Source organism: Mauremys mutica, chromosome 1, assembly GCF_020497125.1.
Source record: "Mauremys mutica isolate MM-2020 ecotype Southern chromosome 1, ASM2049712v1, whole genome shotgun sequence".
NCBI lineage: Eukaryota > Metazoa > Chordata > Testudines > Geoemydidae > Mauremys > Mauremys mutica.
The window spans coordinates 103,255,722-103,272,316 of NC_059072.1; the positions used below are offsets into that span (position 1 = coordinate 103,255,722).

Below are 16,595 nucleotides of genomic sequence, written 5' to 3' on the forward strand. Positions count from 1 at the left end.
CTGTGGGCATCACAAGCAGGTTTAGGATGCTGTTGAGTGGACAGAGAGAGGGCCGAGTTCCCACTCACTCACTCACTCATGCCCATCACCCCAGTCGGGGTATGGGCCGCCAACCACAGATCTCCAGCATGCCACCTAAAATCGCTGTCTAGTTCGGCTCCAAGGGAAGGGAGGGAATGGAAGGAGGCAGCACTGAGTTCCCACTAACATTACAGACACTTTAATGCAGCTCACCTGGTGCGGAAATTAAGTTGGGAAGGGGGGTGAGAGTGCCAAGAGGTGGGGGCAGGGCTGGCTGCTGTTATTTCAGAGGCTTAAACCCTCTTTTGACCTCCTCCAGGTTGGCTGCAGAAGGCTTTTGCTTTCTATCCCCTAGTCACGCTACTCAGATTTTGTGTCCTTTAAACCCGGTTCATTCCTGTGGGTAGGGAGCGGAGAGAGGTGTCTTGTTGGAAAGATGTTTGAGGAGGTGTGTGGAAGGGCAGGGAGTGTTTTTTCCCACGTAGCTAATGACTAATGCTGGAGCCACAGACTGTACTGCAGCAGGGCTTTAAATACACAGTTGTGCATTGCCAGGGCAGAGATTATAAACTTGGGACGTTCCTGCACATGGTGGGGTGTCCAGTGAGCTCACCCTTGCTACCTCACTATCTCCTGAATCTCTCCTTTCCTACAGGCCCTCAGCTCTAATGCCCGTTCCTGAAGAGTGGGATGCTATTGGCAACAAAAGCTTGAAGCTAGTGTTGGTTTTGCTTATCCAAAATACAAAGTTTGCTTTTCTCTCTTTTTCCCTTCCCCCCACTCCTGGCCCCTTAGGGCCTGGGATAGAAAATTGTGAGTCACCCAGACCAGGTTTTGTGCTTTTAGACAGGGATAGTAGAGAGAGGTGGGAGGGGATGGAGTGTGTGGAGAGGGGTGTGGGAGGGCGGAGGGGGGGAGGAGTAGGGATGGATGTGGGAGGTGCATTTGTATAATCCTGAAAATGAGGCGCTCCAGTTAACCTCACTGCAAAGGTGGCTTCAGAAACTCTGCTGGCTGCTTTTGGTGTGTGATTTGCTACCCATTATCTTCTACTTGTCTCTGCTGGGCCTTCCTGTGGTATTGAAGAACCTTCCCCTTTTCCTTACAAACTCCTGACCTTGGGAGGAGGTTGAAATACTCTGTCAGCAGAGGTTCTAGGTCCTCATTGCCGTAGGCAGGCTGGGAGATACTTCTCCTCACAACGTTTCCCAGCATTGGCAAGCCTAGAGCAGCAGTCACTGCTTAGGAAGGCAGGGAGTCACAGTCCTGTTGGAGCACAGCATCCACCACGCACGCAGCAGATACCACATGAATCTTACACTGCTGCACTAGCCTGCACTTTAAAGTCTACACTAGGTCCCCCTGCAACACTGGTTCAACACAACCTCAGCCAGACTTACTTTGAGCAGATTGAATTAACTCTGTGCTTAAAATGGCTGGTAGTAGCATGACCAGACAGCAAGTGTGAAAAATTGGGACAGGGGATGCGGGATAATAGGAGCCCATATTAAAAAAAAAAAGCCCCAAATATCGGGACTGTCCCTATAAAATCAGGACATCTGGTCACCCTACATGGTAGAGCCATCCGTGCAAGGGCTCCTAATGTTGCTAGACCCTGGTGCAGCTGACATGGTGCTTAAGATATGACAAACTTTTCCTTCCTTTGGAATAAAATTATGCCACTCTTTTGCGTATCTGAACCAAATTTGAATGATCTAAGAACAGAAGGATAAACAAAGGGGTGACTCACGGTCTCATACTAGAACCAGAATTTATTACATATATTTATTCATCATCTGAAAAAATAGGGAACCGTGGGGTGCTAAAATTTGTAGATGCCACAGAATTATGTAGGTGAGTCAAGACTACCAAAAACAATGAAGAACTTCTCAGGCACCTAACCAGGGAATAGCAGAATGGTGGCAGATGAAATTCAGTGTTAACAAATATAAGGTAGTGCACACTGAAAGGGGAAAAAAATGGAACTACTCCTAGATACTGTTGAGTTTTAAATTAATTGTAACTGGGGGGAGGGATAGCTCAGTGGTTTGAGCATTGGCCTGCTAAACCCAGGGTTGTGAGTTCAATCCTTGAAGGGGCCATTTAGGGAACTGGGGTAAAAATCTGGGAATTGGTCCTGCTTTGAGCAGGAGGTTGGATTAGATGACCTCCTGAGGTCCCTTCCAACCTTGATATTCTATGATTCTAACCACTCAGGAGAAAGACCTCTGTGGTGGTATACAGGCTAAACATCTGCTGAAATGCACAGTGTCAGTCTAAAAGCAAACAAAATGCTAGGATCAGAAAGGAATGGGATGTAAAATAATTCTGCAACTGTTATAATACCATTGTGTAAATTGATAGTATGCCCCCACTTTGAGTACTATATTCACTTCTGATCACCCCGTCTCTAAAAAGTTATAGCAAAAATAGAAGGAATTTAGAATCGGGCATGAAACATGATTGGATGCATGGAAGGACATTCTCATGATGGAAACTGAAAAAGACTGGAACTGTTTAGTTGAGAGACCCACAAATAAGAGGGAAATGAGAGAGGTATAAAAATAATGAATGGCATAGGAGACGATGAATCCAGTGCTCCCTTTTAACCTTTTGCCCAATATAGTAACAAGGGAAGTGAAGTGAAAGGCAACAAACTTATCCTATAAAACCAAATACACTTTCACACAACACATAGCCTGTGAAACTCATTGCCACAGTTTATCATTGAGGTCAATGGCTTAGTAAGAATTAAAAAAATGATTATGCCCCTATAGATGGATAAGGAGAATATCCCTTGTTAGATTAGATTATATAAAAATTCATAAAGCAAACATTTGCCCATACTTCAAGACATAAACCAACGTCTAACAGACAATGGTTAGGCAAAAATTTCTATGGGCAGGTTATTCCTTTACAAGGTTTCTGGCCCTCTCTTCTGAAGTACTTGACCAGACGGCCCAAGACCTGATCCAGTTTGGCAATTCCTATGCTCCCAAAAATAGATATGAATTTTAGCCCTGTAAAACACAAAGGAGGTATCCAATGGCAGATAATCTGGAAGCACATGTGGAAGCTTGTTCTTTGGGGAAACAGAGGACTGCAGTGTCCAGGGCTGTCATTGTAACTCCTTACAGGAACAGTAAATAAATAAACAAGAATGGTCGAGATGAGGAAGTTGTTGTGGGTAGTGGAAGGGTGATACCTGTGTATGGCAGCAGTGAAGATGATTTTTCATGGGTGGGAAGGCTTCTGGATAACATTCTATCTCCTCCCTGACACAGGAAGTTAGTGGATGGGATTTCAAGTTCAGACAGTGCAAGATTGAACTCTCATTAGTGACCAGGGAGGCTTCATTCATAACATGTAGGCACACAGGGAGAGGCAGATGGCTTTGAATGCAGGATTTACATAGTAATGAGATTCAGGTCATCCTAGCTGTCTTCTTTCTCTTTCTGTAGTTTTCGTCTGGGTGTCATCCAGTGTGGAAGGAGTGAAGAAGCGGACGAGGAAGGGAGGGGAATATAGATGATAGATCTGGAAATTAACCCTTTGCCATTCTCCTGACTGGCGCTGTAATATTGAAATAAAAAGTTGGCAGTGACAGGCATGCTAATGCAAAGGAATGGTGGGTATAAAAGCTTATAGCAATCACAAAAGAAATTAGGAGCGCTGATGGGGGATGATTTTTTTTTTTAACTCAGACTTATAGTATACTCTGTGTGCGGATGGCAGAATCAGCCCAGGCTTAAGGTACCTTAATTTTCAGATTCTGGATTCCTGGGTTTGGAGCCAACTGTTTATGTTTTATCGCTGCAAGTCAGCCCAGTGTTGAAGAGAGTTTTTTGTGCTGAGATTGGGGTACGGGCTCTCATTGCAGTGTCTTTGCTTGATTCTTAAATAAAGAAAACCTCCCCCATTTTCACAGCTCCTCTCTGAAGTTATATCTCTTCATGAGTAAGCAATGGTGTTTGCTGGAAAACAATATATTTTCAACTGCAATTAGCAGGTCTGAATATCCTGCTGCCATTGGTTGCTATCTCGATGAAAAATAACATACTTCAGGAGACAGTATAGTGGTTGGAGAAGGGGTTTGGGAGTCAGGACTCCTGGGTTCCAATTCTCACTCTAATGTGGACTGAGGCATTTGATCAATATTGCCAACCCAAAGCATTTGAAAACCTTGAGTCATACACACACACACACACACACACACACACACACACACACACACACACACACACACACACACACACACACACACACACACACACACACATCATGAGATTAGTTTAAAAATCATGATACTTTAAAAATAATACATTTGGGGAACTTTATTTTTCTGATGGTGTTTGAGCTTTTAGGGTTCATGCTTTTAAGCTTTTGTCTGCAGGAAAGGGAAGTTGAGACTCTAATATAATCACCTGACTCCAGAAGCTGGAGCTTTAAGGAAACATCAAGTAGTATGATACTCAGGATAAAACTGTGAGACTCACAATAAAAATCACAAGAGTTGACAACCCGAAGTCCCCATCTGTAAATGGGGATAATGATATTTATCTACTTCACAGGGGTATTGAGGCATCATAGGGGTGTTGAGTTTTCATTGTTTATAAAGTGCTTCGAAGCTCTTGGACTAAAGTTGCTAGGAAAATGAAAGTATTTTTGGGACACTACTGGTTTGTGGAAGCGTAATGTAAGTTTTTTAAATGGTCTCAATGCTGGAGTCTGTGTTTTAAAAACGGGAAAAAAAGCATTTCCCCTGTTGCATGGGTGTCTCTGCTAGTGCTGACCTGAATGGACCAAAGCTTTGAAGATAGTAGATGGCTTTTGCTCTTAAGCACTTAATTAAGTTAATCATTAAATATAGTATCAAACAGCCTCAGGAGTAAGAGACTTTAGTGCCTCCTTTACATTTCCTAAGCAGAGCTAATGTTAAAATGTACTGCGCAGAAGTCTGCTTTGCTTCAGTTGGCATCTGTTGGAACAAACATAGAGTCATATTTGGAGAGACAGATAAGGGGACCCTAAATATCCCCTTTCTCCCTTCCGTAGCTGAAAGCAGATGGAAAATGTGGCCTGTGCCTTCAACATAACCTTGAGAGCCAGGACTCCTGGGTTCTTTTCCTGGCATTGCCCATAACTCCATGTAGCTGTGGTATTGCTGTGTTATTTCTCTGTTCTACAGTACATTCATCTGTAAAATAAAAGCAACAATGCTTTTGTACCTTACAGGACTGTTGTAAAACTTAATTAGTGTATGAATATTTGTAAATCACTTTGAGTTTTGTACATGGACATCCTTATGTAAAAGAGAATCAGCATTATGCCATGACTAGGGCACTGGGCAGAGCATCGGGATACATGGGTGCTATTCCCAGCTGCAGCACCTTGGGCGAGTCACTTCACCACTGTGCCTCAATGTCCCATCTGTAAAATGGGGATAGTGACACTTATCTCTTTTGTTAAGGAAATTCAAATCTTTGGATGAAAAGTGAAATATAAGAGCTCAGTATATGGTGTTATAGGAAAAAGAACAGGAGTACTTGTGGCACCTTAGGCCTTGTCTACACTACAGGACTATTTCGAATCTACTTAAGTCGAATTTGTGGATTCGACCTTATGAAGTCGAATTTGTGTATCCATACTAAATACACAAATTCGAACTTCTGAGTCCACATTCACCGGGCCAGCGTCGACTTTGGAAGCGGTGCACTGTGGGAAGCTATCCCACAGTTCCCGCAGTCCCCGCTGCCCATTGGAATGCTGGGTAGAGCTCGCAATGCCTGCTGGGTGAAAAAATGTGTTGAGGGTGGTTTTGGGTAACTGTCATCATTGAACCGTCAATCACGCCCTCCCTCCATGAAAGCGCCGGTGGGAAATCTGTTCGCGCCCTTGTCTGGTCGGTTACAGCGCGGACGCCACATCACTGCGAGCATGGAGCCCGCTGCGATCATCGCTGCACTTATGGCCGTTGTCAACTCCTCGCACCTTATCGTCCACCTCTTCCACAGCCAGCTGATGAGAAACCGGGCGAGGAGGCTCTGGCAGCGCGGTGAGGAGAGTGGCGCAGGCCTCTCACAAAGCAGGGTACGCCGGGCAGTGGAGATCATGGTGGCAATGGGTCACGTTCATGGTGTGGAACGGCGATTCTGGGCCCGGGAAACAAGCACAGACTGGTGGGACCGCATAGTGCTGCAGGTCTGGGATGACACAGAGTGGCTGCGAAACTTCAGGATGCGTAAGGGCACTTTCCTTGAACTGTGTGACTTGCTGTCCCCTGCCCTGAAGCGCCAGGACACACGCATGCGAGCAGCCCTGAGTGTGCATAAGCGAGTGGCCATTGCTCTCTGGAAACTAGCAACGCCAGACAGCTACCGGTCAGTAGCGAACCACTTTGGCGTGGGCAAATCTACCGTGGGGATTGCTGTCATTCAAGTAGCCCACGCAATCGTTGAGCAACTGCTCTCAAAGGTAGTGACTCTCGGAAATGTCCAGGTCATCATAGATGGCTTCTCCGCGATGGGATTCCCAAACTGCGGTGGGGCTATAGATGGGACTCACATCCCTATCCTGGCACCAGCCCACCAGGCCAGCGAGTACATTAACCGAAAGGGCTACTTTTCAATGGTGCTGCAAGCTGTGGTGGACCATAGGGGACGTTTTACCAACATCAACGTCGGGTGGGCGGGCAAGGTTCATGACGCGCGTGTGTTCAGGAACTCTGGTCTGTTTAGACGACTCCAGGCAGGTACTTTCTTCCCGGACCACAAAATAACGGTTGGGGATGTGCAGATGCCTACAGTGATCCTCGGGGACCCGGCCTACCCGCTAATGCCCTGGCTCATGAAGCCTTATACAGGCGCCCTGGACAGTGCGAAGGAACTCTTCAACTACCGGCTGAGCAAGTGCAGAATGGTGGTGGAGTGTGCTTTCGGACGTCTCAAGGGGAGATGGCGGAGCTTACTGACTCGCTCGGACATCAGCGAAAAGAATATCCCAGTAGTTATTGCTGCTTGCTGTGTGCTCCACAATCTATGTGAGAGCAAGGGCGAGACCTTTTTGGCCGCTTGGGAGGTTGAGGCAAATCGCCTGGCTGCTGTTTATGATCAGCCAGACACCCGTGCCGAGAGAATATCCCAGCGGGAAGCGCTGTGCATCAGGGAGGCTTTGAAAGCGAGTTTCCTCGCAGAGCAGGGTAACCTGTGACTGTCTACTTGATTTTAAGAGAGCCTGATCATGGGCCTGTGTCTGTATGTGTCCAGTTAGATCTGAGCTCACAAACCCGGTTCTCCAAGTTTCCCCCACTTCCAAAGCACGTTTTAAAACTAATGAAACGTAACAGTACTTAATAATAAATCTTTCGTTGACTTTGCATTTCTGTTTCTTGGTTGAAACATGTAAGCATTCTGTGCTGGGTAAGGTGTGCACTGATGTACAGACCGCTTGTCCAAAACAGGACGGACAGCCTCCTGCTCCTACATAGGTCTGTGGGGTGGGGGACGGTTTACGGTGGTTCTGCATGTAGGGGGAGGGTTGCAGGAATGGGTGGGTTTGCAGGAAGGGGCAAGGGGTGCCGTCTTTGGATAGGGGTTTACATGACGGCTGTGGGCTGTGGGTTTGGGCGTTGGAAGGGGTGAGGGGTGTGGGGGAAGGGTGAGTATCTGCCCCTGGATGAAGGCTCTTTTTGGGGCTCAGGGCACCGGGGAGGATCGTGGCTACGGTCGAAGTGCATGTGAAGGGAAGCCTGCCTTTACATTCAGGGATGGCAGGCACCAGGATCCTGGACAAGCATACACATCAACGAAAGACCCGGGGCAGCATACACCACACAGACTGACCCTGGTGCCTAGTGACTGCAGTCTGTGTGTGCCCTGCAGTTGACCCTGCACCCAAGTCTGTACCATGGTACTGTGGGCTATGCACTGCAATTACAATCCCCCCCCCACACCCACAGAAAGTCTTCTGACACAAGAAACGTGACGGAAACAGTGAGTAACACCAAACCGCTGTTAATAATGTAGTACACAGTGGGGCGTTTAAACTTGGAGTTGGGACTGGTTGATGCTGTAAGGAAAGAACTTGTACAAATTTACAGCGCGAGAGGTGTCTCGAACATTAGCGGTCTGCTGCGGTGCAGGGACAGTTCTCACGGCCCCTACCGCCCCTCCTTCTTGTAACTTTGGGTGAGGGGGGGACAGGACTTCTTGCCGTTGGAGGGCGGTTGCAGATGCACTGCAGGGGGGCTCTCTCCTCCTGCCTGCGGTCTTGCAGAACATCTACAAGGCGCCGGAGCGTGTCCGTTTGCTCCCTCATTAGACCAAGCAGCGTTTGAGTCGCCTGCTGGTCTTCCTGCCGCCACCTATCCTCCCGTTCCATGTGTGTGCGATGCTGCTGACACAGGGTGTCCCTCCACTGTCTCTGCTCTGCCGCCTCCGCTCTGGAGCAGGCCATCAGTTCCTGGAACATGTCATCCCTAGTCTTTTTCTTTCGGCGTCTAATCTGAGCCAGCCTCTGCGAGGGGGATGCCGGGGCAGTCCGGGAAAGAGCCGAAGCTGTGTGATGCGAAAAAGTAGGTGATTTCCTTGAACACATACATGTTTGCCAACAGTAAACACAGTCTAGTCAGTTTCAGTTAACAAGACCAAAGAGGGAACCAAGTCTCAGGAGATCTCAGAACTAGTCCGAGATTTCGGAATACGCTCTCATTGGCGGAGCCATTGCACTGGACAGCACACAAGCGAGGAGACAGCTGCATCCCTCTTGCACAAAGTCCTGGTAAGCCTTACAGTACATACTGCTTATCAGTTAGTGGTTAGCTGTGCTCTCCTGCTAAAGGAAATGTGCAAAGCAGAAAGGATGAGCCTTTTGCAGCCCCTCCCGCCAGTGCACGGGAACGATCAATGGATGCTTGTTCTCTGTGGCCTCTCGCACGTGGCTGTTAGTCGAGGGTCATTGTTATGCAACCTAATTGTAAACCATTAACAATAGTAACACTACACTAATTGCCCTACTTAGATGCAGTATTTGCAGAACGAGATCACCCTGAGGCGGGTCACTCGTGCCCAGAAAGACAGGATGTTACGGGACGCACTGCACAGACCAGGACCATATGCAGCAATGCTAGTCGAGGCAATGGTTCCACTCTATATTCGGATGTCCTGGCGTGGAAGAGTCTGCTTCCACGGAGCGCCCAACAAGGCACCTCTTCCGACGAACCTCATGCGGAGGCTTTGCGAGGAACTGAGTGACACCTTCGTGGAAATGTCGCTAGAGGATTATTTTTCTATCCCCATTTGTGTGGACCTTCTCTTTATATAGTTTAATATTTAGAATTTTGTAAATACAGTTTCTATTTTTTCTATAACAATGTTACAAAAAATAAATGTTTATACGTGTGTAGCACTTACCGCCTGATCCTTCCCCTGATTCCGAGTCCGGGTTAACGGCAGGGGAGGGTTGGTAGGGGATCTCTGTGAGGGTGATGAAGAGATCCTGGCTGTCAGGGAAAGCGGGAGTGTGTTCGCTGTCACCTGCGCCGTCCTCAAAAGACCCTTCCTCAGCTTCCCCATCGGCGAACATCGAGGAGGAACTGTCCCGGTACACTATTCCGTCCTCGGAGTCCACCGTCACTGGTGGGACAGTGGTGGCAGACCCACCTAGAATGGCATGCAGTGCCTCGTAGAAGCGGCATGTCTGGGGCTGTGCTCCCGAGCGTCCGTTTGCCGCTCTGACTTTTTGATACCCTTGTCTTAGGTCCTTGACTTTCACGCGGCACTGCATCGCATCCCGGCTGTATCCTTTCTCTTTCATGGCTTTCGAGACCTTCTCGAAGGTCTTCGCATTCCGCTTGCTGGAGCGCAGCTCCGAGAGCACAGACTCCTCGCCCCACACAGCGATCAGATCCATGACTTCCCTGTCAGTCCATGCTGGGGACCTCTTTCTATTCTGGGATTGCCCGGACTCCTCTGCTGGAGAGCTCTGCATCGTGGCAGGTGCTGCGGAGCTCGCCCCGATGTGCAACCAGAACGTCAGATTCAAAGTGCCCAGACAGGAAAATGAATTCAAATTTTCGCGGGTCATTTCCTGTGTGGCTGGGCAGAGAATCCAAGCTCGGACTGCTGTCCAGAGCGTCAACAGAGTGGTGCAGTGTGGGATAGGTCCCGGAGCTACTAAGTTCGATTTGCATCCACACCTAGCCTAATTCGAGCTAGCCATGTCGAATTTAGCGTTACTCCACCTGCCGGGGTGGAGTACCAAATTCGAACTAAAGAGCCCTCTAGTTCGAATTAAATGGCTTCCTGGTGTGGACGGTTGAGCGGTTAGTTCGAATTAACGCTGATAAATTCGAATTAAAGTCCTAGTGTAGACCAGGCCTTAGAGACTAAAATTTATTTCAGCATGAGCTTTCGTGAGCTACAGCTCACTTCTTCGGATGCTGTAGCTCACGAAAGCTCATGCTGAAATAAATTTGTTAGTCTCTAAGGTGCACAAGTACTCCTGTTCTTTTTGCGGATACAGACTAACACGGCTGCTACTCTGAAACCTGGTGTTATAGGAGTGTCCTATAAAGGTGATGTCTGTATGTGTGTTAGTAGTTGGTTAACAGATTAGATGCCAGAAGACAGAACTCTGGAATATATACCATGGTTCCTGGGCTTTGTGGGACCAATACAACTTCTTGTTCTCTGCAAATAGCTTCTTGAGGGTCGCTGGTTACATGGAATTCGGAACAAATGCCTGTGTGTGTTTTACAATGGTTAATGCTTCCTCATCTGTTCTTCTGCAGAGCCCCTGAAATCATCCTTGGTTTACCATTCTGTGAAGCAATCGACATGTGGTCCCTGGGATGTGTTATTGCAGAGCTGTTCTTGGGCTGGCCTTTATACCCGGGAGCTTCAGAGTACGATCAGGTTGGTATGGATGCTGCACTCGCTTTTAACAAAAACACAGAAACTTTTTTCCTTCTTGTGTCAGAAGGGTCGGATTTTTAATGTTCTAGTCTTTGCTGATGGAAGAGCTGCGTGTTTGATTTTTAATATCCTAAGACTACTTTTTCATCCACCTGTAGTGTTCTAGGTAACCAGTAAGATATTTAGTACTGTGCCTTTAAGAACTGACTGCCTAAGTGAACTGTCAATCAAGAGTATAAGTTCCTGTTGACTAGAAAGCTCTGTAGATGATCTCTAATCACTGAACAGAGCTGCCATCCTTACTCCGCTTAACAGCAAGTATTAAATGAAGATTTATTTGTTATAATATAAGAAATTGTATGAACTCAGCTGCTTTTTATAATCCCCTAATGAGGACATATATTAAAATCAATGAAAAGAAAGAGAATGGTCTTTGGGGCAGATCCTCAGCTGGTGTCAACTGTGATAGCTCCATTGAATTCAACTGAGCTGTGATAATTAAAGCTAACTGAAGATCAGCCCCATAGACTTTAATGTTCCTGAGCTATCTCTATAACTGGAGATGCAGCAACCTCTACAGTTCAGGTTAGATAACAGTTTCTATTCTAACCATCTTTTTTCAGTTGCTCATTCCTTTCTGAAACTGTGGGCTTGGGCTCTGTCTGAAAGTGATCTTTCTGGGGAAAGCCTAAGGGAAAAGGAGAGTGACGAACCGAAATATACTACACTTTTCCCATTATGAAAAATTCCTGAGAGTTTTCTTTTTTTAATAGTATTTCAGCCATGGCTTTAAAAGTGAAATCTGGCATGGAAATAACCCTCACTGAGATTCAGTGCCTTTAGCTGTTCCAGAGGAAATCGGTTTTGTGCCTTTGAAAATCACATACAGAGCATGAGCAGTAGACTCCCCTCCAGAGATAAACTGACAAAGTACACGGTTGAGGAAGGACTCATCACACGCATGTATACGGTTGACTTATAGTAGTGCAAAGTCTGCTCTAGTCAAGTATATTGAGGGCTCTAGTGGGGCTTGTGAAATGGGCTGGCACTGAAACTGAGTCTTTGCCTCAGCCTGTGTGGATTTGTAAGGGTAGGAGTGGGCTGAAGAGGGGCTATTGAAGTTTGTAAAGTGCGCAGGAGGGAGCCTTGCTCGGATGTACCTAAGGAGCTCCACAGCAGGAGTGGGCACTTTGTATGGGCGAGAGCCAGCAGCGTTTTGAAGTCCTCAGGACTGCAGCTGCTGCTTATGATTTTTTTCTTTTCTTTCCGTCTTTTTTCTTTTGAAAATACCTAGTGTTTTGTCTGTGGCATTTCCTGCATTAGAAGAATATTAAGTTTTCAAAGTGAAGCAATCAAGAAGTCAGGAAATGCTGAAGTTAAGGTTTCATGTGTCAACATTATGTCAGCCTTTAATTACATGCTCACCTACTTTTTCTCTACTAAATGAAAAAAGAATTCTCCACTCTTAGACATATATGCATAACATCCCATGGTTCTGTGTATGCCAGCTAGGCAGAGTCCATGAAAGCCATTGACATGACAAATTCAGTAAGCTATATAAACACTGCGGATTTAGTACATGATACAGAATGAGGGTGTAAATTTGCTTCAATATATAGGCCGCTTCAGTTCACCAATATTGGCTTCATCTGCTTTATCGTCTGAGCTGCTCCGACGAAAATAAAAGAAGTACCAAATTATTGAAATGACATACCTTATAGAGATGAGAACTTACCATGAAAAGCTCTAAGTCAATAAAAACACTCCATTAAAATGTGTGGGCATTCTCTTTCACCTTTAAAGTCTGAAGATAAAGGGAGAAATTCCCACAGACTTTAGAAGCTAAAGGAAGAATGTTTTATAGATTTTCAGGGTAAATGTCTTGAGACATTAATAATAAAGATGGAAATGCCATTAAAGTCTATGGGAATTCTCTTTCTTTCATTCCTTTTAGTATATCCTTGATAAAGCCCAACTTGACACCACCCTCTTCTCTCTCTTTCTTTGTTCCATTGTTTTAAATGCCTCCTGCCCTCCTGAAAGGAAGACCATCACAGATCTTCACAGGATGAACAGTGACCTCTCATCCTTCTCTTACAGATTCGCTATATTTCACAGACACAGGGCTTACCAGCAGAGTATTTGTTAAGTTCAGGGACAAAGACAACAAGATTTTTCAACAGGGATACAGACTCACCGTATCCATTGTGGAGGCTAAAGGTAGGAAGATATTTCCTTGTTTCCTTCATCTTGCAATAGTAGATTGGAAGTAATGTGACATTCTGTTAAGTCGGAGCGTGGGTTTCGTCTCTTCACAATGCATTGAGATGTTTTCAAAAACTGAGATGCTGGGATGGGTATGAGCTGAGGTAAAACTGTTGTAACAAAATTATGCAGCCCTTGGCTGGCCAATGGCTTTGCAATTAGTGTCTGGCACTGCATTGTAGAAGCTTTAAGTCCAAAGTGAACCTTAAAATCTCTACAATCAGGAGCTGCCCAGCCTGGGGATATTGCAAACGGGACTACTTTAGTTTAACTAAGGGCATATCTGCACTGCAAACTAAAACCCTGGCAGCAAGTCTCAGATAATGGGTCCACTGACTTGGGCTTGTGCTCCGGGGCTAAAAATACCAGTGTAGATGTTCCCACTTGGACTGCAGACCAGGCTCTGAAACCCGGCGAAGGGTCTCAGAACCTGAGTACACGAGTGCAAACATTTATGCTGCTATTTTTAGCCCTGTAGCACAAGCCACATGAGTCCAAGTCAGCTAACCCAGGCTCTGAGACTCACTGCCTCAGGTGGGTTTTTTGCAGTGTAGACGTACCCTTAGAGAGAGAAGTACTATCCTATCAATTTAGGGTTGTTGTTTATGTCTTCCCTATCTGTGGCTGATAGTTATAGGTGATGAAGTGATGTTTAATTTCACCTGCTCCTGGGTGGAATTTGTTTTTAATACCTGTCTAGTTGAGACACACGGTTCCATTTTAACAATTAAAATAGATAATAGTACAAAAAATGGTTACCAGATCAGTGATAGCAACATGTTCTGCTGCTCTGTGTCTGGTGTTCTCAACAGCGAGCCCTCTAGCTTAGAATGATTGTGACCATCTTAGTCAGTAAAGCACTTTGGGATTCTTTAGGCATGAGAGGTGCTATATAAATGTATTCAGCTACTATTTTGGTTATTAGTTCAGGGAAGAGACAAGCGGCTTTGTCCATGGTGCAGTTTTGGGAGGGGGGGCATGGGGAGCGTTGCCCCCCAAACTGCAAGCCTTGGGTAGGCGTGGAATTTCCCCCTCATGTGCAGCCCCATTGGCCTGACTGGAGCTCCCCCCACCCCAAATATAAAAGTCAAATTATGCCTATGGCTTTGTATAGAGGTGGGCTTTGAGGTATCCATCTGAGCTGGCATATCACCCTACATAGATGCAAGGGCAGCCCAGGTAACTGCCCTTCCCCTGTCTTGAGCAGACACCAGATGATCATGAGGCAGAGACGGGGATTAAGTCGAAGGAAGCAAGGAAGTACATTTTCAACTGTTTGGATGATATGGCACAGGTAAGAACGTTGGTGAGTAACTAGCGAGATCTCTCCTTGTGCTTCTGTGCAAGGCAAAGAAATGGGGCACGACATCATTTCTGCATATATGCTGCTTTGGGCAAACCCCTGAGAAACACCAGGTCTGCACCAATCCAGCCAACTCCCGGTTGTCATGTGTTGCATTGGATCCCTCCAGAAAAGACCAGATATATAAGTGACATAAAGCAGCGTGGTTGAGTAACTAGGAGTTTCACAAGTGCTAGGTTCTCTTCCTAGCTCTGCCACTAACTTCCTATGTGACCTCGGGTGAGCCACTTAACTTCTCTATGCCTCAGGTTCCCTAGTCTGTAAAATAAGGAGGATGTTTACCCACTTTGTAAAGCGCTTAGCTACCTGTAAAGGAAAAGTGTTTATTATTATTATTATTATCTATTTGTTTTGTTGTTGTAATAGTGGACTTGGAGCTATTAAAGTTAATGCCAACAAAATGACCCAGGGTATTTTTGATCCAGAGTTTGTATAAGATAACTCTCGATATTTTAGCTTCATTAGCTAAAATGTAGAAAGCAAGGCTTGGGATCAGGAAAGATTTTAATATGAAGGCTTTTCCGGGTACGTGATATATAAATAGTGATGTTCCCCGTAAACTTACCGAGATATTTTTTTTGTTTGTGTTTTTTTTGTTGTTGTCATCGTTGCAGGACACATAATTAAGTAGTCTAATTGTATAGTGCTTTATGTGATACGTAATGATTGTCAGAGCTTGTCTATTACCACACAGAAGCTGTTCAAAAGCTGCAAAGGGTGACTAAGATCTTCAGCAGCCATTGTCCCAAATGAGCTAGATACCTAACAGCCTGTGTAGAGATTTGGCTTGCACTAGCCTGATGGTGATTTGATTTGCCAGCTCAGATTCTTCCTTGTGATCTCAGCAGCTACTCTTCCAGAGACAGAAACCTGGTGCAGTCAGGAGAGAGAAAATGATCTGCTGGAGACCTGACTATCTGCATCTCCCTTCTAACTGTTTGTTGTCCCTTCTTTTCCAGGTGAATATGACAACGGATTTAGAAGGAAGCGATATGTTGGTGGAAAAGGCAGACCGGCGGGAGTTTATAGATCTGTTAAAGAAGATGTTGACTATAGATGCGGATAAGAGGATAACTCCGATTGAAACTCTGAACCACCCCTTTGTCACCATGACGCACTTGCTTGATTTCCCCCATAGCACACAGTACGCTTCCTTCTCTCTGCCTTGGGCTGGGTTTTCAGAGAGAAAAAGCAGATCAAGAGGGTGGGAGGGGAGACTGGGCTGTAGGGTGGACGTTTGGGTTGATAAAAGGGCCTAGCAACAGTATTTGAAAGGGACACCATTAAGGAGTTTAGGCGCAGAGATTTAATTGTTTAAAAAAAAAACCCAAACCTGATATGAATAAGAAATGTGTTGCTGATGCACGGCATTCAAAAGACTTCAGAAAATATTATGTTCATTGTGTAAATATTCAATAATTACACACATTCATATTAAAATACAGAAAAAATATATGCATATGATATGGTATCAACTCGACTTATGCATGTGGCAGAGGAAGCATAGCCCAGAGGTTGGTGCTGTGGTTCTCAACATTATCCACAGTGGAATCCACTCCCTCCTCCCAGAAACCCTTTCCCATCTAGCTGGAGTCTGGTCGGGACCATTCTCTGTTTAACAGTCTGGAGAGAGGGCAGAGTGGTCATAACTCCAACACTTGTTTGCAGCCCCCTTGTTGAGGATTCCTGATTTAGAGCAAGAAACTGGAAACAAGAAATCTCAGTTCCATGCCCAGCTCTCTCTCAGACTTGCTATGTGACCTTGAACAAGTCATGTGAACCTCAGTTTCCACATCTGTAGAATGGAGAAATACTCACTTGCCTGACAGGGATGTTATAAGGCATGGTTCATTAGGGCCTGATTCTCATTTATAATAAGGCCTGAACAGCACTATACACTAGCTTGGGACTTTGGAGGCCTGGGTGCAGTTCTCTGCACCACTGTGGACTTCCTGTGTGACCCTGGGCAAATCACTAGGGCCAAATTTTTAAAGATATATAGATGAAGATAGGTGTGCAGTGGGATTTTTAAA

The 16,595-nt window shown here is 45.7% G+C and overlaps 1 protein-coding gene across 5 annotated transcripts in view; it reads left to right on the plus strand.

Annotated features, from left to right (window-relative positions):
- HIPK2 (homeodomain interacting protein kinase 2) overlaps window positions 1-16,595 on the plus strand; it is a 204,186-nt gene that overhangs the window by 132,655 nt on the left and 54,936 nt on the right. For all 5 annotated transcript variants that reach the window (XM_044988692.1, XM_044988710.1, XM_044988720.1 and 2 more), the window contains exons 3-6: window positions 10,811-10,934; window positions 13,035-13,154; window positions 14,407-14,493; window positions 15,522-15,706. In XM_044988692.1, coding sequence (XP_044844627.1) covers window positions 10,811-10,934; window positions 13,035-13,154; window positions 14,407-14,493; window positions 15,522-15,706 — 516 coding nt within the window. The remainder of the gene's footprint in view (window positions 1-10,810; window positions 10,935-13,034; window positions 13,155-14,406; window positions 14,494-15,521; window positions 15,707-16,595) is intronic.